Below are 22,921 nucleotides of genomic sequence, written 5' to 3'. Positions count from 1 at the left end.
AATCTTCAGAATAGAACTATAACTCTTATGGACCTCATCATTTGGTTTATTTGGAAAATTCTTTAGGGACTGGAGGGCAGATTTTGAGTCACTGCATATGAGGAACTTAGATTGGTTTTCATCACTTTCACTAGTTTTCCTCAATACCCACTCTAGTACACTTTCAATTGCTTTTATTTCTGCCTCAAAAACAGTTGATTCTTTACTTAGTGACTTTGTTATCACAGTATTAAATTCTGAAACCATTGCTGAACAACCCACTCCTAAACCATTTACTTTTGAGCCATCTGTATATATTTTAACATATTCTTGATACTTGCTATTCAAAACTGAGAGGAATTCATATCTAATTATTAGGGGATTATTTTCCATTTTTTCCATGTAATCAATCTGACACTCAATCTGAACCCAATCCCAGGGGGGAATTTTCGGTGGTTTTTCATAACATAGCATTTTGGTAATAGCTACTTCTATACCTTCCTGAGTTAGTAGTTGTTCAAATTTTTTCAAATGATTCAGGCGTTTCCTTTTTCTATGGTGATTTCTAGTGTTGGTCAGACCAGGTTTAATTATCAATTTCTCAACTGGGTGATTAAAATCTGCTTTCCAAAGATGGTTCATGTACACTATAAGCATTTTGTACCATCTTGTGTTGAGTTTCTCCAATCCAGACTCGCCCAGGAAAAATGCTAATCTTAGAGCTGTATTCTGTATTGTATCAAGTTTTCTGAGAGTAGATTGTTTCTTGGACAACTTTTTCTACTTCTTCCACTGTGTTTTGGATTGTCCAAGCATTATTATCATCTGCAAAGATTCCTCCTTTGCAGTTATTGTCTTCTAGAGATATCAAATTCTCCAACATTATAATAGTCTGGTCCAAGAACACTGCCTTGTGGAACACCTCTTTCCACCTCAATTTCCTTTGTTCTTTCTTGTCCTACAGTCACAGTAATTTTCCTATCTGGCAGGTAACTCAGTGTGAATTTCATCAAATTTCCATTAATTTTTGCTTTAGATAAACCTTGTAGTATCTGTCTGTGAACCAAATTATCAAAAGCTCCTTTAACATCCAAGAACACTGCAATCATTACTTTTCCATTACCAAGTGCATCAATGATGTCCCTCTGCATCCTGATCAGGTTATCTACTGTATTTCCCTGTCTCAGCAAAAACCTGTCTGAATATCCTGCAGCAGGTTAGTTTCATCTATTGCAAATATCAGGCTTTCCTTTACTAGCCTTTCATATATCTTACCTCCAACTGGGAGCAGTTATAAAACGATGATTTTCTACTTTGTATGGTTTATTTGGTTTTGGGATCATGATAGATGTGCCATTCTTCCAAATTGTAGGGAAATTGCCCTCCTTCCACAATTTGTTGATGAGTTGTAGCAGAATATCCTTCCATTTATCAGTCAACCTTTTAAAGAAAACAGGGTATATGTTGTCACTGCCAGATGAAGTCTCTGGTAGTGTCTTTAGAACAAGTTCTAATTCTGATTTTGAGAAGGGTTTGTTGTAATTTGATACTGATTGTTGCATAAAAAGTTTCCTTGCTTTAGTGAAAGTTGTTGAATGTGGGCTGGTTCCTTCAAATGGATCTTTCTTACCTATTGTCTGGTGGAGATGACTTGCTCCTGCCTCAGCTTTTGTTTTGTTATCAGCAATCACTTATACTTGGTAGGTTGTTGGCCCCTGTGGATGGTGGTACAATTCTCTCCTATTCATCTTTCTTATGAAGGTATACACTTTTCCAAATGGATCCCTGAAGCTGAGATTTGAGACAAAATGCTTCCAAGATTCTGCTTTAGCTTGATTTATTGTTTTTCTAAATTCTGCCTGGGCCAATATTTCTTTTCTATAATTTTCAATTGTCAGAATCTTGTTGTAATTGTTTGAAGCTTGGTTTAGTTTCTTCTTATTTAAGCTACACTGTTCATTCCACCATATTGGTTCACTCCTAGTCTTGTTGCCCAATGTCTTGATGGGGATAGTCTTCTTAGCCACTTCCATCAGTAGATCCTGTAATCTTTCAATTTTCTTCTCTGTAGTCATAACTGTTGCCAGTTCTTCTTCAAGACTTATCCTTATAAGTTCTTCCTGGAAGTAGTCCCAGTTAACTTTCTTCAATTTAAAGGTAGGGTGTTTCGGTTGGGATTGGATTCTTAGTGAAGATTCTTTATGATCGACTATCATTGTCTCATGATCACTAGTTAAGGTTAGTTCCGGAGTTGAACTTGTATTTAGTTGATTGATTATTGCTACTACAGAGAATGTTATGTCAATCGTAGAGTATACCCCTGTAATTGGGTTTATTCTAGTTTGAAGCACTGAATAATTGGTCGGTTGTATCTCTCAATACTTCTTTTTCTTCCATATAGCCAAATAGACTGGGGAAGAGAGTTACTCTCAAATACAACACAAATACTCAGGCTATCTTCTAATTTTTTGGTCTCTCGGTTGTATCTTTTCAACCTCTTTAATTCCTTAATCTCAATATTAGTTTCTACCCTGAGGTCTGTCAGCAGTTCTTCCTTTGAATAATCTAGTGCTATTTGCTTGATTACATCATAGCTGACTTGTCTTTCCTCTTCAGGTGCTATATCAACATCATCTAGCATCTGAATTTTCATTAAAGTATCCAATGCAGTTTGTGATTGAACATATACTGATAGTCTATTTCTATCATAGTTTGAGCAACAGTCAAATTTTTCTGTTTGGAGAATTTTCTTAAGTTCTAGAGTGATTGCTCTGTCTGATGGAAGTTTTACCTGTGAGGTGAAAATCACTGTTAGATTAGTCCCTGATTCACTACTTATAAACTCACTAGCTGTCTCTATTCTGTTATTTCTAGCTCTGAATTTCTCTGGAAATCTTTCAACTATAGGAGGTTTTACAGTTTTAGAAGTTTCTTGCTCAAGAGGTGAGCCACTTCTCTTCATGGGCGCCCATATGGGGGGGGGGCAGGGGGGCTGGCTCCCGCACCCCCCCTAGCTGAATGATGCTGCCTTATTTTTATATTTTTGTTCTGAGATTTCTATTATATAGCATTAAAAGTGCCAATTAGACGAGGTTTGCCCCCCTGGAATTCAGCTTATGGGCGCCCATGCTTCTCTTACCATTTCTTTTCAGTAAATCCCTGATCCCTTCAGCCTCCATAGGATTTACAACATTTGTGATGTCCTCCTCTTCTTCGATGGGGAGGGGAGGATAATCAACTAACAACCCTGAAAATCTAATATGGACGTTTGCTGATGATACAAATTGTAAATTTTAGTTTTGGGGTGCACGGTAAAAATGACCTTGATGACTTGAATATGGAAGAGGTGTATAGTAAACTGTAGGGGGCCCTTGAGTATCTTGATATGTTGAGTGAGGAAATTGCATAGGTGTTTGATGGGGCTGTCCAGAGTATACTGGAAATGGCTGGGTGTGATATGGTGAGTATGCTATGTGTAGTGGTGAGAATGATGTTTGTGGAGGAGACAGTCCTACTAGTGCTGATGTTGATCCTGTTTGTGTATGGTTCGTCTGTTGTGGATGACTAGTTCCCACTGTGACACTTCCCCCAGGGGGAACCCCCATTAGAGGGTGGGAATTCATTAATCAATCCTAACACAAATATTGTAAATGCTCTTACCCGAAATAAAAACTTCAGAATACGAAATAGTCTAGAAAATAAGCCTGGGCAAAATTTTTTTAATTTTACCGCGTTGTCCGTTTTCCTCGATCCAGTTACAGTTACACTATCCGTTCTGCGATACTTTGAAATGACAAAGCTGTCAAACGTCTTTTGTCCGCGTCTTCCTGACATTAATATCGCTTAAACGACGAAAGTCCTCGTGACAGATGCACATTCAAATTTCACTATAAACTGGAACGAAATGTTTATTTCGACATTTCAGAACATTCAGGTCCGGTTGCGTTGCGTCTCGAACAGGGAGGCGACTGGCGAGAACTAGCTAGGATTTACCGGGCACAATATTGCTATGCTATGAGGTGAGAAATACTCGAGGAGGAAACGGCAGCGACAGAAAAGCTGTGGACTACTGCACAAACGGCTAGAAATTATTCCATATATGAAAGAGGCTGTCCCCTCCTCAACGCCTCGCTCTTTAAGCTAAAGTTTCTTATTGTTTAAAAAAAATAGTTGTGAGAAAGTCAAACCTTAACGTAAAGAGCGAGGCGTTGAGGAGGGGACAGCCCCTTTCATATAAGGAATAACTTCTGTTCGTTTTAAGTTTTAACGTCGTTCCTTACTTTCAGTTAAAAAAAATGTTTTTTTTTATTTAGTTTTTGAACATTTTTGAATTAATGCAGGTTTTGATTTTGGCATACCGTACATGAATAATTACAACACAATTTTCATATTTATTTTACGTTTATTTAGTTAAATGGCTTTCTCGAAAGTTGTTTAATTTTATTTACGAACGTTTTTATTACGTAACATACGAATTAACTTACATAACGAACTTCTATATTCATATATTTTTATACGCATTCTAGGGGGTTCGCCCCCTAGTCAATATCTTGCTCTTTAAGCTAAAGTTCAAATTTTGTTCCAATTCTTTAAAAATGACCCCTTAATGACAAAGGCCGTTAAATAGAATAAATAGCTCTTATGAAAGTACTAAAAAATCTTTGGCTTAAAGAGCGAGGTACTGACTAGCGGGGGAGCCCAATCATATACGTAATATTTTCTGTTCGTTATAAGTTTTGGTGTCGCTCCTTACTTTAGTAGAAAGAGGTAATTACATACGGAAGGGACACCACTACTGCCATCTACAATCGAGTCTAACGGGTCAATGAACCTCTTTCAAGGTCAATCAGGTGATGTTTCTAAGCCTGATGGATACAGACGGGAGTGACGCAATATGTTCACTGATGTTACATAATTTACTCTAAGTGTATTGATCTACGAAGGGGAACTAGATTTCTGAGAAATTGATTTGCTTAATCGACTGGGAATTCTATCACGAGGGGATTTCATTTTTAAATATGGCTGCTCTGGTCTTTAGGTCCGAGAGATAAATTAATATTCTATTTTTAAATATGGCTTCTCTGATTTTTAAGTCTGAGAGATAAATTAATATTCTATTTTTAAATATGGCTTCTCTGATCTTTAGGTCTGAGAGATAAATTAATATTCTTTCGAAACCTTAAGATTGAATATATTTTACGCGGGAAATGGTTTCCTGGGAATTTCAAATGTGACAGCGCAGGGATGCCGAAACGAAGGAACACGCAGGAGTTACTTTTAGGGGATTATTTGGTCGAAAACAAATTAATCGGCATTTTAGGGATTATTTTGGCGAAACAGCTTGAGACATTTTAGAGGATGATTTGAGGTGAAACTATGTGGTCGTTATAATACACAAGTTCCATTTGAACAGTGTTGTAAGGTCCCCTACCCCAACCCAAAGGGGGCCCCCACCCCCGGGCCACCCAAAGGTACCCCTTTCCCCCGGGCACCCAAAAGGGCCCCCCTCTCCCCGGGCCCCAAAAGGGCTTCCCTCCCCCAGGGCCCCCAAAGAGCCCCCCACCATTTTTTTCACTTTTTTTTATTTTTTTTAAACATATTTTTTTCAACTTTTTTTTACATCTCGTCGTGGTTTGCATTGTCACTGGTACATTCTCCTGATTTTTCAAAGTTCATTTTGGATTTCTTTCGGTGAAACGTAAGAGTTGGAATATTTCAGTAGTGTTTTGTCGTGGTTTACCTTGTCACTGTTACATTCTCTTGATGTTTCAAAGTTCATTTTGGATTTTTCTTTTTTTGTTGAAACGTAAGAGTTGGAATATTTCAGTAGTGTTTCTCGTGGTTTACCTTGTCATTATTACATTCTCTTGATGTTTGTAAGAGTTGGAATATTTCAGTAGTGTTTTGTCGTGTTCTACCTTGTCACTGTTACATTCTCTTGATTTTTCAAAGTTTATTTTGGATTTATTTCGTTGAAATGTAAGAGTTGGAATATATCAATCGTGTTTTTTCGTGGTTTACCTTTTCACTGTTACATTCTGAAGATGTTTCAAAGTTTATTTTGGAATTTTTCTCTTTGAAATGTAAGAGTTGGTATATTTAAGTAGTGCTTTCTCGTGGTTTACCTTGTCACTGTTACATTCTCTTGATGTTTCAGAGTTCATTTTGGATTTTTTTGTTGAATTGTAAGAGTTGCATTATATCATCAGTGTTTTGTCGGGGTTTACTATGTCACTGTTACATTATGAAGATGCTTCAAAGTTCATTTTGGATTTTTTCGTTGAAATGTAAGAGTTGGAATATTTCAGTAGCGTCTGTCATGGCTTACCTTCTCATTGTTACATTCTGAAGATGTTTCAAAGTTCATTTTTGGATTTTTTTCGTTGAACTGTAAGAGTTGGAATATTTCAGTACTGTTGTCTCGCGGTTTACCTTGTCACTGTTACATTCTCTTGATGTTTCAAAGTTCATTTTGGATTTCATTCATTGAAATATAAGAGTTGGCATATTTCAGTACTGTTTTCTCGGGTTTTACCTTGTTACTGTTACATTTTCTTGATGTTTCAAAGTTCCTTTTGGATTTGTTTTTTCGTTGAAATGCAATAGTTGGATTATATCAGTAGTGTTTGTCGTGGTTTACCTAGTCATTGTTACATTCTCTTGATTTTTCAAAGTTCATTTTGGATTTTCTTCGTTGAAACGTAAGATTTGGAATATTTCAGTAGTGTTTTGTCATGGTATACCTTGTCACTGCTACATTCTCTTGATGTTTCAAAGTTCATTTTAGATTTTTTTTTTCCCCTGGAAATGTAAGAGTTGGAATATTTCAATAGTGTTTGTCGTGGTTTACCTAGTCATTGTTACATTCTCTTGATTTTTCAAAGTTCATTTTGGATTTTTTTCGTTGAAATGTAAGAGTTGGAATATTTCAGTAGTGTTTTGTCATGGTATACCTTGTCACTGCTACATTCTCTTGATGTTTCAAAGTTCATTTTAGATTTCTTTCATTGAAATGTAAGAGTTGGAATATTTCAGTAGTGTTTTGTGGCGGTTTAGCTTGTCACTATTACATTCTCTGGATGTTTCAAAGTTTATTTTAGATTTTTTTTTTTCATTGAAATGTAAGAGTTGGAATATTTCATCAGTGTTTTGTCCTGGTTTACCTTGTCACTGTTAAATTCTGAAGATGTTTCAAAGTTCATTTTAGATTTTTTCGTTGAAATGTATGAGTTGGAATATTTAAGTAGTGTTATGTCGTGGTTTACCTTGTGACTGTTACATTCTCTTGATTTTTCGAAGTTTATTTTGGATTTCTTTCATTGAAATGTAAGAGTTGAAATATTTCAGTAGTGTTTTGTCCTGGTTTACCTTGTCACTGTTACATTCTTAGATGGTTCAAAGTTCATTTTGGATTTTATTTTTCCTTGAAATGTAAGAGTTGGAATAGTTCAGTAGCGTTTTGTCGTGGTTTACCTTGTCACTGTTACATTCTCTTTTTGTTTCAAAGTTCATTTTGGATTTTTTTTTTCGTTGAAATGTAAGAGTTGGAATATATCAGTAGTGTTTTGTCGTGGTTTACCTTGTCACTATTACATTCTGAAGATGTTTCAAAGTTCATTTTGGATTTTTTCTCGTTGAAATGCAAGAGTTGGTATATTTCAGTAGTGCATTCTCGTGGTTTACCTTGTCACTGTTACATTCTCTTGATGTTTCAGAGTTCATTTTGGATTTTTTTCGTTGAATTGTAAGAGTTGCATTATATCAGTAGTGTTTTGTTGGGGTTTACCATGTCACTGTTACATTATGAAGATGCTTCAAAGTTCATTTTGGATTTTTTCGTTGAAATGTAAGAGTTGGAATATATCAGTAGCGTCTGTCATGGTTTACCTTCTCATTGTTACATTTTGAAGATGTTTCAAAGTTCATTTTTGGATTTTTTGTTGAACTGTAAGAGTTGGAATATTTCAGTACTGTTGTCTCACGGTTTACCTTGTCACTGTTACATTCTCTTGATGTTTCAAAGTTCATTTTGGATTTCATTCATTGAAATAAAAGAGTTGGCATATTTCAGTACTGTTTTCTCGTGTTTTACCTTGTTACTCTTACATTTTCTTGATGTTTCAAAGTTCCTTTTGGATTTGTGTTTTCATTGAAATGCAAGAGTTGGATTATTTCAGTAGTGTTTGTCGTGGTTTACCTAGTCACTGTTACATTCTCTTGATATTTCAAAGTTCATTTTGGATTTTTTTCGTTGAAATGTAAGAGTTGGAATATTTCAGTAGTGTTTTGTAATGGTTTACCTTGTCACTGCTACATTCTCTTGATGTTTCAAAGTTAATTTTGGATTTTTTTTTCCTTGAAATATAAGAGTTGGAATATTTCAATAGTGTTTGTCGTGGTTTACCTAGTCATTGTTACATTCTCTTGATTTTTCAAAGTTCATTTTGGATTTTTTTCGTTGAAATGTAAGAGTTGGAATATTTCAGTAGTGTTTTGTCATGGTATACCTTGTCACTCCTACATTCTCTTGATTTTTCAAAGTTCATTTTGGATTTCTTTCATTGAAATGTAAAAGTTGGAATATTTCAGTAGTGTTTTCTGGCGGTTTACCTTGTCACTATTACATTCTCTGGATGTTTCAAAGTTTATTTTAGATTTTTTTTTTCATTGAAATGTAAGAGTTGGAATATTTCATCAGTGTTTTGTCCTGGTTTACCTTGTCACTGTTACATTCTGAAGATGTTTCAAAGTTCATTTTAGTTTGTTTCGCTGAAATGTACGAGTTGGAATATTTCAGTAGTGTTATGTCGTGGTTTACCTTGTGACTGTTACATTCTCTTGATTTTTCGAAGTTTATTTTGGATTTCTTTCATTGAAATGTAAGAGTTGAAATATTTCAGTAGTGTTTTGTCCTGGTTTACCTTGTCGCTGTTACATTCTTAGATGGTTCAAAGTTCATTTTGGATTATATTTTTCCTTGAAATGTAAGAGTTGGAATAGTTCAGTAGCGTTTTGTCGTGGTTTACCTTGTCACTGTTACATTCTCTTGATTTTTCAAAGTATATTTTGGATTTCTTTCATTGAAATGCAAGAGTTAAAATATTTCAGTAGTGTTTGTCGTGGTTTACCTTGTCACTGTTACATTCTCTTTTTGTTTCAAAGTTCATTTTATATTTTTCTTTTCCTTGAAATGTAAGAGTTGGAATATTTCAGTAGTGTTTTTTCATGGTTTAACTTGTCATTGTTACATTCTCTTGATTTTTCAAAGTTCATTTTGGATTTCTTTCCTTGAAGTGCAAGAGTTGGAATATTTCAGTAGTGTTTCGTGTTGGTTTACCTTATCACTGTTGCATTCTCTTGATGTTTCAAAGTTGTTTTTTTTTCGTTGAAATGTAAGAGTTGGAATATTTCAGTAGTGTTTTGTCATGGTTTATCTTGTCACTGTTACATTATCTTGATTTTTCAAAGTTCATTATGGATTTTTTTTCGTTGAAATGAAAGAGTTGGAATATTTCAGTAGTGTTTTGTCCTGATTTATCTTGTCACTGTTGCATTCTGAAGATGGTTCAAAGTCCATTTTGTATTTTTTCGTTGAAATGTAAGAGTTGAAATATTTCAGTACTGTTTTCTCGTGGTTTACCATGTCACTGTCTCATTTTGGATTTTTTTGTCGCTGAAATGTAAGAGTTGGAATATTTCAGTAGTGTTTTGTCGTGGTTTACCTTGTCACTGTTACATTTTCTTGATGTTTCAAAGTTCATTTTAGATTTTATTTTTTATTGAAATGAAAGAGTTGGAATATTTAAGTAGTGTTTGTTGTGGTTTACCTTCTTACTGTTACATTCTCTTGATGTTTCAATGTTCATTTTGGATTTATTTCGTTGAAATGAAACAGTTGGAATATTTCAGTAATGTTTGTTGTGGTTTACCTTGTCACTGTTACATTCTCTTGATGTTTCAAAGTTTATTTTAGATTTTTTTTTCTTTGAAATGTAAGAGTTGGATTAATTCAGTAGTGTTTTCTAGGTGGTTTACCTTGTCAAGGTTAAATTCTCTTGATGTTTCAAATTCATTTTGGATTTTATTTCGCTGAAATGTAAGAGATTGATCATTTCAGCAGTGTTTTGTCGTGATTTACCTTGTCACTGTTACATTCTGAAGATGTTTCAAAGATCACTTTAGATTTTTTTTCCCTTGAGATGTAAGAGTTGGAATATTTCAGTAGTGTTTTTTCGTGGTTTACCTTGTTACTGGTACATTCTCTTGATTTTTCAAAGTTCATTTTGGATTTCTTTCGTTGAAATGTAAGAGTTGGAATATTTCAGTAGTGTTTGTTGTGGTTTACCATGTCACTGTTACATTCTGAAGATGTTTCAAATTTCATTTTGGATTTGTTTAGTTGAAATGTAAGAGTTGGAATATTTCAGTACTGTTTTCTCGTGGTTTACCTTGTCATGTTTTGTCCTGGTTTACCATGTCACTGTTACATTCTCTTGATTTTTCAGAGTTCATTTTGGATTTCTTTCATTGAAATGCAAGAGTTGGAATATTTCAGTATTCCAACTCTTACATTTCAACGAAAAAAACAAAAATGAAGTTTGAAACATCAAGAGATTGTAACAGTCAGAAGGTAAACCAAGACAAAACACTACTTAAATATTCCAACTCTTGCATTTCAAGGAAAAAAAAATCCAAAATGAAATTTGAAAAATCAAGAGAATATAACTGTGACAAGGTAAACCACGACAAAACACTACTGAAATATTCCAACTCTTACATTTCAAGGCAAAAAATATCAAATGAACTTGGAAACATCAAGAGAATGTAACAGTGACAAGGTAAACCCCGACAAACACAACTGAAATATTTCAACTCTTGCATTTCAATGAAAGAAATCCAAAATAAAATTTGAAACATAAAGAGAATGTAACAGTGACAAGGTAAACCACGACAAAACACTGCTGAAATATTCCAACTCTTACATTTCAAGGAAAAAAAATCCAAAATGAACTTTGAAACATCTTCAGAATGTAACAGTGACAAGGTAAACCACGAGAAACACTACTGAAATAATCCAACTCTTACATTACAACGAAAGAAATTCAAAATGAACTTTGAAAAATCAAGAGAATGTAAGTGTGACAAGGTAAACCACGACAAAACACTACTGAAATATTCCAACTCTTGAATTTCAACGAAAGAAATCCAAAATGAACTTTGAAAAATCAAGAGAATGTAATAGTGACAGGTAACAGGTAACACCACAACAAACACTACTGAAATATTCCAACTCTTACATTTCAACAAAAGGAATCCAAAATTAACTTTGAAAAATCAAGAGAATGTACCAGTGACTAGGTAAACCACGACAAACACTACTGAAATAATCCAACTCTTTCATTTCAATGAAAAAAAAACAAAATGAACTTTGAAACACCAAGAGAATGTAACAGTAACAAGGTAAACCACGAGAAAACAGTACTGAAATATGCTAACTCTTATATTTCAATGAATGAAATCAAAAACGAACTTTGAAACATCAAGAGAATGTACCAGTGACAAGGTAAACCACGAGAAAACAGTACTGAAATATTCCAACTCTTACAGTTCAACAAAAAAAAATCAAAAATGAACTTTGAAACATCTTCAGAATGTAACACTGACAAGGTAAACCATGACAGACACTACTGAAATATTCCAACTCTTACATTTCAACGAAAGAAATCCAAAATAAACTTTGAAAAATCCTGAGAACGTAACAATGACAAGGTAAACCACAAGAAAACACTACTTAAATATTCCAACTATTAGATTTCAAGAAAAAAAAAATCTAAAGTGAACTTTGAAACATCAAGAGAATGTAACAGTGACTAGGTAAACCACGACAAACACTACTGAAATAATCCAACTCTTGCATTTCAACGAAAAAAAAAATCCAAAATGAACTTTGAAACATCAAGTGAATGTAACAGTGACAAGGTAAACAATGACAAAACACTACTGAAATATTTCAACTCTCACATTTCAACGAAAAAAATATAAAATGAACTTGGAAACATCAAGAGAATGTAACAGTGACAAGGTAAACCCCGACAAACACAACTGAAATATTTCAACTCTTTCATTTCAATGAAAGAAATCCAAAATAAACTTTGAAAAATAAAGAGAATATAACAGTGACAAGGTAAACCACGACAAAACACTGCTGAAATATTCCAACTCTTACATTTCAAGGAAAAAAAATCCAAAATGAACTTTGAACCATCTTCAGAATGTAACAGTGACAAGGTAAACCAGGACAAAACACTACTGAAGTATTCCAACTCTTGCATTACAACGAAAGAAATTCAAAATGAACTTTGAAACATCAAGAGAATGTAAGAGTGACAAGGTAAACCATGACAAGACACTACTGAAATATTCCAACTCTTAAATTTCAATGAAAGAAATCCAAAATGAACTTTGAAAAATCAAGAGAATGTAATAGTGACAGGTAACAGGTAACACCACAACAAACACTACTGAAATATTCCAACTCTTACATTTCAACGAAAGAAATCCAAAATGAACTTTGAAAAATCAAGAGAATGTACCAGTGACTAGGTAAACCACGACAAACACTACTGAAATAATCCAACTCTTGCATTTCAATTAAAAAAAAACAAAACGAACTTTGAAACACCAAGAGAATGTAACAGTAACAAGGTAAACCACGAAAAAACAGTACTGAAATATGCCAACTCTTACATATCAATGAATGAAATCAAAAATGAACTTTGAAACATCAAGAGAATGTACCAGTGACAAGGTAAACCGCGAGAAAACAGTACTGAAATATTCCAACTCTTACAGTTCAACGAAAAAAATCAAAAATGAACTTTGAAACATCTTCAGAATGTAACAATGAGAAGTTAAACCATGACATACACTACTGAAATATTCCAACTCTTACATTTCAACGAAAGAAATCCAAAATAAACTTTGAAAAATCCAGAGAATGTAACAGTGACAAGGTAAACCACGAGAAAACACTACTGAAATATTCCAACTCTTAGATCTCAAGGGAAAAAAAATCTAAAATGAACTTTGAAACATCAAGAGAATGTAACAGTGACTAGGTAAACCACTAAAAACACTACTGAAATAATCCAACTCTTGCATTTCAACGAAAAAAAAAAAATCCAAAATGAACTTTGAAACATCAAGATAATGTAACAGTAACAAGGTAAACCACGAGAAAACAGTACTGAAATATGCCAACTCTTACATTTCAATGAATGAAATCAAAAATGAACTTTGAAACATCAAGAGAATGTACCAGTGAAAAGGTAAACCGCGACAAAACAGCACTGAAATATTCCAACTCTTACAGTTCAACGAAAAAAATCAAAAATGAACGTTGAAACATCTTCAGAATGTTAACAATGAGAAGGTAAACAATGACAGACACTACTGAAATATTCCAACTCTTACATTTCAACGAAATAAATCCAAAATGAACATTGAAAAATCCAGAGAATGTAACAGTGACAAGGTAAACCACGACAAAACACTACTGAAATATTCCAACTCTTACATTTCAATGAAAAAAAATCTAAAATGAACTTTGAAACATCAATAGAATGTAACAGTGACTAGGTAAACCCCGACAAACACTACTGAAATAATCCAACTTGCATTTCAACGAAAAAAAAAATCCAAAATGAACTTTGAAACATCAAGATAATGTAACAGTAACAAGGTAAACCATGAGAAAACAGTACTGAAAGATGCCAACTCTTACATTTCAATGAATGAAATCAAAAATGAACTTTGAAACATCAAGAGAATGTAGCAGTGAAAAGGTATACCGCGAGAAAACACTACTGAAATATTCCAACTCTTACAGTTCAACAAAAAAAATCAAAAATGAACTTTGAAACATCTTCAGAATGTAACAATGAGAAGGTAAACAATGACAGACACTACTGAAATATTCCAACTCTTACATTTCAACGAAATAAATCCAAAATTAACTTTGAAAAATCCAGAGAATGTAATAGTGACAAGGTAAACCACGACAAAGCACTACTGAAATATTCCAACTCTTACATTTCAAGGAAAAAAAAATCTAAAATGAACTTTTAAACATCAAGATAATGTAACAGTGACTAGGTAAACCACGACAAACACTACTGAAATAATACAACTTGCATTTCAACGAAAAAAAAATCCAAAATGAACTTTGAAACATCAAGATAATGTAACAGTAACAAGGTAAACCACGAGAAAACAGTACTGAAATATGCCAACTCTTACATTTCAATGAATGAAATCAAAAATGAACTTTGAAACATCAAGAGAATGTAGCAGTGACAAGGTATACCATAACAAAACAGTACTTAAATATTCCAACTCTTAAAGTTCAACGAAAAAAAAAATCAAAAATTAATTTAGAAACATCTTCAGAAGGTAACAGTGACAAGTAAACCACGACGAACACTACTGATATATTACAACTTTTACATTTCAACGGAAAAAATACAAAATAAACTTTGCAAAATCCAGAGAATGTAACAGTGACAAGGTAAACCACGACAAAACACTACTGAAAAATTACAACTCTTACATTTCAAGGAAAAAAAAATCTAAAATGAACTTTGAAACATCAAGACAACAGTGACAAGGTAAACCATGACAAAACACTACTGAAATTTTCCAACTCTTGCATTTCAATGAAAAAAATCCAAAATGAACTTTGAAACATCTTCAGAATGTAACAGTGACATGGTAAACCCCGGCTAAGCACTACTGAAATATTCCAACTCTTACTTTTCAAGGAAAAAAACTAAAATGAACTTTGAAACATCAAGAGAATTTAACAGTGACAAGGTAAACCACGTAAAAACACTACTGAAATAATCCAACTCTTACATTTCAAAGAAAAAAAAATCCAAAATGAACTTTGAAAAATCAAGAGAAAGCAACAGTGACAAGGTAAACCACGACAAAACACTACTGAAATATTCCAACTCTTACATTTCAAGGAAAAAAAACTAAAATGAGCTTTGAAACATCAAGAGAATGTAACAGTGACAAGGTAAACCACGAGAAAGCACTACTGAAATATACCAACTCTTGAATTTCAACGAGAAAAAATCCAAAATGAACTTTGAAACATCTTCAGAATGTAACAGTGAAAAGGTAAACCATGAAAAAACACGACTGAAATATTCCAACTCCTACATTTCAACGAAAGAAATCCAAAATGAACTTTGGAAAATCAAGAGAATGTAACAGTGACAAGGTAAAACACGACAAAACACTACTGAAATATTCCAACTCTTACAAACATCAAGAGAATGTAATAATGACAAGGTAAACCACGAGAAACACTACTGAAATATTCCAACTCTTACATTTCAACGAAAGAAATCCAGTATGAACTTTGAAAAATCTTCAGAATGTAACGGTGACAAGGTAAACCACGACGAGATGTAAAACAAAATTTGAAAAAATACTGTGTTAAAAAAAAATAAAGAAAAGTGTAAAGAAATGGTGGGTGGAGGGGCCTCTGGGGGCCCGGTGGCAGGGGGCCCCTTTGGGGGCCCGGAGAAAGGGGGGCCCTTTTGGGTTCCTCTAAAATGTCTCAAACTTTGTTGCCCAAATAATCCCTAAAATGCCAATTAATTTTTTTTTTGTCCAAATAATCCCCTAAAAGTAATTCCTGCGCGTTGCTTTGTTTCGGCATCCCTGCGCTGTCACACTTGAAATTCCCAGGAAACCATTTCCCGCGTAAAATATATTCAATCTTAAGGTTTCGAAAGAATATTAATTTATCTCTCAGACCTAAAGATCAGAGAAGCCATATTTAAAAATAGAATATTAATTTATCTCTCAGACTTAAAAATCAGAGAAGCCATATTTAAAAATAGAATATTAATTTATCTCTCGGACCTAAAGACCCGAGAAGCCATATTTTAAAATGAAATCCCCTCATAATAGAACTACCAGTCGATTATGCAAATCAATTTTTCAGAATTCTAGTTCCCCTTCGTAGATCAATACACTTAGAATAAATTATGCAACATTAGTGAAGATATTGCGTCACTCCCGTCTATATCCATTAGGCTTAGAAACATCCCCTGATTGACCTTGAAAGAGGTTCATTGACCCGTTAGACTCGTTCATAGATGGCAGCAATGGTGCCCCTTCCGTATGTAATTACCCCTTTCTACTTACTTTCAGTTGAAAAACTTGTTTTTTTATTTAATTTCTGATCTTTTTTTAAATAATGCTGGGAAATCCAGCACCCCCTTCATAGCAACTTCCCTTCCCTTATGAAAACTTCCTTCATGGAAAGATCCTCCCACATAAATTAAAATAGATTAAATTAGATTAGAATTAAAATTAATTAAATTAAATTAGAATTCAAAATAGGTTATATATATATATATATATATATATATATATATATATATATATATATATATATAATAGGTATATATATATATATATATATATATATATATATATATATATATATATATATATATATATATATATATATATATATATATATATATATATATATATATATATATATATATATATATATATATATATATATATATATATATAATTAGTTCAGATGTTTATAGGAATTATAAGTAGGTTTCGAAGTCTCAAGTTGGTTTTAAAGGCATTTTGAGAAAGTTTCTGCCAAAATAAGTGTTCCAGGGTAATTGGCCCGCTAATGGCAGATTGTTGTAGGCTTGTTGTTGTAGTAGTTGTTGTAGGCTTGTATTTCTACTGATCTTAAGTTTAATACGGCCTTTACTTAAAAATTTTATATATATATATATATATATATATATATATATATATATATATATATATATATATATATATATATATATATATATATATATATATATATATATATATATATATATATATATATATATATATATATATATATATATATATATATATATATATATTTTAAAGTAAAGGCCGTATTAAACTTAAGATCAGTAGAAACACAAGCCTACAACAACTCAAACTCAAAACGACCAGAAATTATTATTAAAGAATAAAAAAGGAAAGGGGAATAATTGGTATGGCTGTAACACTGCATATAAATTTATATAAATGTATATATAGTAGGCTGTAATAATGCAAAAGGTAAGTATAACATTGGTTTAAGAATGGAAAGAAAGACAAAGAATGAATTTACAATGATAATAAAGTTAAAAATAAGTTTTATTTGAACAATGCCATAAAGCGATGACATTTGATTATGATATTTGGTGCTTCGCATTGATATTTCAGTTTTAAAAGTTTTATCAATTTTTTCTCAAAGGGAAATTACGTGGTGGGCATGAATTTAGACTTGCAGCTAAATTAAATATAGTCACTTCCACTTTTCACATATGTTTATTGAGATTAGTTTGATTTTTATTGTCTGTAGTACTGAGGAACTCATCAAGGAGATAATCAAACACAAGTTTTAAAAAATTTCTGAATTTTCTGAAACTCCCTCAATTTTCTGAAAACTCACTAAGAATTTTACGAAAAACACTTCTTAACAGACGTTTTGTATTTTATTGGAGAGGGCTACTGTGACGACCTTTACCGCAGCAACCTATAATAAAAACCCAAGTCTTAAAATTGATCTGAATCAGGAACCCTTATCACTCTTTAAATTCACAAAGTGCAAAGATTTTCAAACAGAGGTGTTATTCTTTAAAGTTCAGGAAAGGTCTGCCCATTTCATACGAAAACATTTATTGAAAACGAAACTAGTCTTATCTAGAAAATAAATATCGTAGAAAATAAATATCACGACGTGAAAAAAAATTATAAACCATCCAGTGGCGGATCCAGAGGGGGGCGAGGGGTTCCCCCCTAAAGTAGTCTAAAGTAGAGTAAATTACCTAATTAACGCAAGTTTGCATTAATTAAACTTGCTCCTAACGTAAGTTTATCGTATCAACCTATTTCCCCCCCCCCCCAAAAGATCCTGGATTCGCCCCTGAAAGCATCACACCTATTCCACCAGTTATTAGAAGAAGAAAAAATTCCTTATTTTCTCAAATTTCATCAACCCCCCCCTTTTTTATAAAATCCTACATAGGCCAATCAGTTGAGTCCACGTGAATATAAATAATAAATTAAGTCACAATTTGAATATAAATTAAGTCATACCTGTGAGATGGGACACTTGCAAACCACTTGGCCGGCTCACCAAGTTTTTTTCTGCTTTCGCAATTACGAATAATGCACTTTGTAACCATTTCTCATTGATTGACGCATACACAATAACCCATAAGTGCAGAAATAAGTGGGAGGAGCTTTTTGTTCGCACCGAGAATGAAGAGCCAGAAATCATCTGCGGTAAACTTACTGCCTAATTAAATAAACTGTGATAAAACTATACAAGTGCTGTATCAAGTATAACTCACGAAAATCTTGTTAATCTTGTTGGAAAAGCAGTTGATAAAAGGCCCTCCATCACACTATCGACTGCCCCCCCCTAGACAATTTATTCGCCTACACCCATTTCACTATATGGTTCAAACAAACACGCAAAATAACGTTAAACAGCTTAGTGTTCCTTAAAAAAAATTTGAGGGTATGAGTAAAGGGGTACATATACCTCAAATTATTGGAAAACGGAGTCATAGATTCGCCGTGGCATTCAGTAAGATCCAAAGAATTTAATTAAAAGGGAGCACACACAAAAGCCAAATTAGGCCAGTAGCCTATGAGAAATCGCAAAATACCCAAGGCAATGAACAAGTGTCAGTGGGGTGCCCTGGGTCTATCAAAATATTTCAATGGTTTCCCAGGGAATTTTATATCATTTTCTTCTGTCTCCACTTTAAATAAAAAATCAAAAAATTATCTTTTTGGCATCCCTGCTTTCAATAAAAAAATGAGGTATTATCATTTAAAAAAGATAGCCTCCTATCCCCCCCCTGTAGGCAATAATTTACAATTTATATATGAATTATATTTTTGGGTAACTTCCGTTTCAATCTTTAATTCCCCAACCTTGCACATAGATTAGTCTATAGCTAAATTTAGTCTCAATAGAAGGTTTTTTTTTTTGGGGGGGGGGGGGTAAAAATGTTTCAGAAAGAAGATTGTATTTTCTATCAGATGTTCAACAATTGAGTATTAAACATAAATGAAATCTTATCTAAAAACAGCAAAAGAAAAAAAATTCTGCAAACTTACAATTTAGCTGTAGAAACAATCTGTCGGCTGTCAATTTCAAAATCCAACTGAAGGCTGAAGATGTATAGTAGTAAATGCGTTCTATAATTCTATTCAACTTGAAAATAAAATTCTTGACTACGAATGATGTAAGAAATAGCGATTGGGAAACTACATTCAAAATGATTTAAACTCATTTCATAAAGAGGATACTTTTTTTGTCAACATATGAAGAACCGTGTATATTGCAATATTTTCAATTGCAAATTGCATCTGTCTGGTTTTTATGCAAAGTAACAAAAGAGATGAAAATTAACGAACAAGAGAGTAGTGAAGAATTATGGTATGCAAACTAATATTTGGCAGCGAAAGTCTCTGGTGATAAATCGCTAGGGGGGGGGGGCACCGTGATTGCATGATTTTTGGAGATTCGGGGAACCAATTTTTTTTCGGGGTGATGCATAGATTTTCGGGGAAATACCCAAAAATTCGGGGGTAATGCAAGCCCTGAGTAGCAATGCATCTATTGATTGAAAGCGTACATTCAAGCGTGCATTCACTATCTATTAGGCACTTTCAAGTGAACATTCTAATCGTATATTCACGCCTACAAGAATATGGTCAAAAGTGTATACAGTATGAACGGTACATCGGAATTGCGCAAGAAAAACCCATGCCTGAGACATTAAACTCACGCGTGAATATTTTAAAAGTTGGCACACTATAATGCATGTTATGAAACTAAAGTCGAGGTTGTTTAAACTTGGCAAGGCATAATGTGGTCATACATGTCTTGAGAGTATGGTCGTAATAATATAATGTGGTCAAACAGGTTTTTTTCTGTTACTGTTGTCAATTGCACAATGAATGTACGTCATGACTTCATGTGTACATTCTTAAAAAAACTGGTATGTTATAAAGTAGTCAAACATGTTTCGGGATCATGCACGAAATTATGCCAAGTTTTTCAACCAGACTGGTTTTTTGAAAGCATAGTGTGTACATGTCTGTAGGCTTTGTTATTAAAAACTTGGACACTAAAATCAGAATTGTTTGATTGACATTTAAAAAGGGGTAATGAGATTTGCGAATTGGAGTGTAGGATTCGCGAATTTGATCCTATTAAAGATTTACATGAAATAAAAATTTTTAACTAGAAATGGCTGAAAAGTGTTTTTGGGGAGATGAGGTGATAGTGTACTGTACAATACACATGTGATGTTTGGACAGAGTTGTCAATTTAAAATAGTTTAACTTGCCCGCCGTTCCCCAATTTCGGAGGGCAGGGGAGGGGGGGGGACAATGTGTGAGGGGCAACAAACCATAATCCGAGTCATAACTAAATGGGAACTGGCTCAAGGGCAATGCTCAGAGGCCATGTGGGCTCCCCTTTCGTTGGGCAGGGGAGGGGGAGGTACATTATTGCGGGCCAGCCAAATACACACAGACTCGAAAATAAACGCGAACCACATCACGGGCAAGGCGCAGAGGCCCTTCGTTCCCACCTTTCTGAGGGCAGGGGAGGGGGTTCAATTTTGGAGGGAAAACCAAAAATACTCAGAATCGAAAATAAATGGGATCTGCCTCAAGGGGAAGGCTCAGAGGCCCTTCGTTCCCCCATTTCTGAGGGCAGGGGAGGGGGGGGGGGTTAATTTTGGAGGGAAAACCAAAAATACTCACAATCGAAAATAAACGGTATCGGCCTCAAGGGCAAGGCTCAGAAGCCCCTCCTTCCCCCATTTCTGAGGGCAGGGGCGGGGGGGGTCAATTTTGGAGGGAAAACCAAAAATACTCAGGATCGAAAAAAACGGGATCTGCCTCAAGGGAAGGCTCAGCGGCCCCTCCTTCCCCCATTTCTGAGGGCAGGGGGGGGTCAATTTTGGAGGGAAAACAAAAAATACTCAGAATCTAAAATTACTGGTATCTGCCTTAAGGGGAAGGCTCAGAGGCCCCTCCTTCCCCCTGTTCTGAGGGCAGGGGAGGGGGGGGGTTAATTTTGGAGGAAAAACCAGAAATACTCAGAATCGAAAATAAACGGGATCTGCCTCAAGGGCAATGCTCAGAGGCCCCTCCTTTCACCATTTCTGAGGGCAGGGGAGGGGGGGGGGTCAATTTTGGAGGGGAAACAAAAATGCTCAGAATCGAAGATAATTTCTATTCATCTTAGTTTTTAACGATGCTCCTTATTTCTAGTTGAAAATGCTTTTTTTTAATTTAATTGGGAATGAAAAGTCAAACTCTAACATAAGGAACAAGGTATTTTGGAGGGGTTATCTGATGAAATAATTTAGGTCGTATGATCAATTTAATTTGTTTTTTAAATTCAATAGTTTTTCAGTAAGGACACTCGATATCCTAAAAGTGTCTGATTAAAACTTTTACCTTGAGCATCGATGTTGTTAGCAGAATTTCAAAAAAGAATTGTTTATGAGGGTTGGCGTATCTGATGAAATAATTTAGTTCATATGATCAATTAAATTTATTTTTTAATTCAGTAGTTTTTCAGTAAGGACACTCGATATCCTTAAAGTATTTGATTCAAACTTTTACCTTGAGCATCGATGTTGTTAGCAGAATTTCAAAAAAGGATCGCTTATGAGGGCTGGTGTATCTGATGAAATAATTTAGGTCGTATGATCAATTTAATTTATTTTTTAATTCAGTTGTTTTTCAGTAAGGACACTCGATATCCTAAAAGTGTTTGATTCAAACTTTTACCCTGAGCATCTATGCTGTTAGCAGAATTTCAAAAAAGGATTGTTTATGAGTGCTGGAGTATCTGATGAAATAATTTAGGTCGTATGATCAATTTATTTTATTTTTTAATTCAGTAGTTTTTCAGTAAGGACACTCGATATCCTAAAAGTGTTTGATTCAAACTTTTACCTTGAGCATCTATGTTGTTAGAAGAATTTCAAAAAGGATCTTTTATGAGTGCTGGCGTATCTTATGAAATAATTTAGGTCTTATGATAAATTTAATTTATTTTTTAATTCAGTAGTTTTTTTCAGTAAGGACACTCGATATCCTAAAAGTGTTTGATTCAAACTTTTACCTTGAGAATCGATGTTGTTGGGTCCCAGTCCACCAGCTTGAATGATGGAAATCCACTAGCTCAGTATTTGGGTCTTAGTCCACCAGCCTTAATGGTGGAAATCCACTAGCTCAGTATTGGGGTCTCAGTCCACCAGCCTGAATGGTGGAAATTCACTAGCTCAGAATTGGGGTCTTAGTCCACCAGCCTGAATGGTGGAAATTCACTAGCTAAAAATTGGGGTCTTAGTCCACCAGCCTGAATGGTTGAAATTCACTAGCTCAGAATTGGGGTCTTAGTCAGTGTTCAGATTGGAGCGTTGGGGTCCGACTATCTGGGCTTTATATGTCAAGGTCTGAATGCTAAGCGATGGACATGAGCTCGATTGGGACCCCATTGTGAAAATGGAAAACAAAAAACAAAAATATATTGTTGGTATGAATGTAGAGCATGGCATGGTTACCGCTAGGGCAACAGTCTAACCGTTGACGGTTTTAGGTATCCGTGAATAAGTTCTAAGGCTAGAGTGGAAGTTGGGACAAATTTTTGGAGGTGCCCACCTCATCTGCCCAGAGTCTCAGGCAAGTGACCCTAAATTTGAAAAAGTGGAAATTGGCTCAGATTTTCTAGAGTCTCCGGCAGGTGACCCAAAAATTTAAAAAACACACAGAGACGACAGACACAAAGAGATGAATCACACACAGA

The 22,921-nt window shown here is 34.2% G+C and overlaps 1 protein-coding gene across 1 annotated transcript in view; it reads right to left on the bottom strand.

The window, feature by feature from the left end:
* The window catches only part of LOC148947649 (uncharacterized), a 185,452-nt gene extending 164,933 nt beyond the window's left edge, over window positions 1–20,519 (bottom strand). Inside the window, exons 1-2 of the mRNA XM_089095969.1 lie at window positions 20,505–20,519; window positions 18,169–18,183 (exon numbers count right to left, since the gene is read on the bottom strand). Of these exons, the coding sequence (XP_088952095.1) occupies window positions 18,169–18,183; window positions 20,505–20,519 (30 nt within the window). The remainder of the gene's footprint in view (window positions 1–18,168; window positions 18,184–20,504) is intronic.
* Window positions 20,520–22,921: the final 2,402 nt, after the last annotated feature.

This window comes from Artemia sp. Qi Xiang Cuo, chromosome 10, assembly GCF_049724085.1.
Source record: "Artemia sp. Qi Xiang Cuo chromosome 10, ASM4972408v1, whole genome shotgun sequence".
Classification (NCBI taxonomy): Eukaryota; Metazoa; Arthropoda; class Branchiopoda; order Anostraca; family Artemiidae; genus Artemia; species Artemia sp. Qi Xiang Cuo.
Note: the sequence above shows the minus strand (reverse complement) of the source record. Positions and strands in the feature narration are given on the sequence as shown.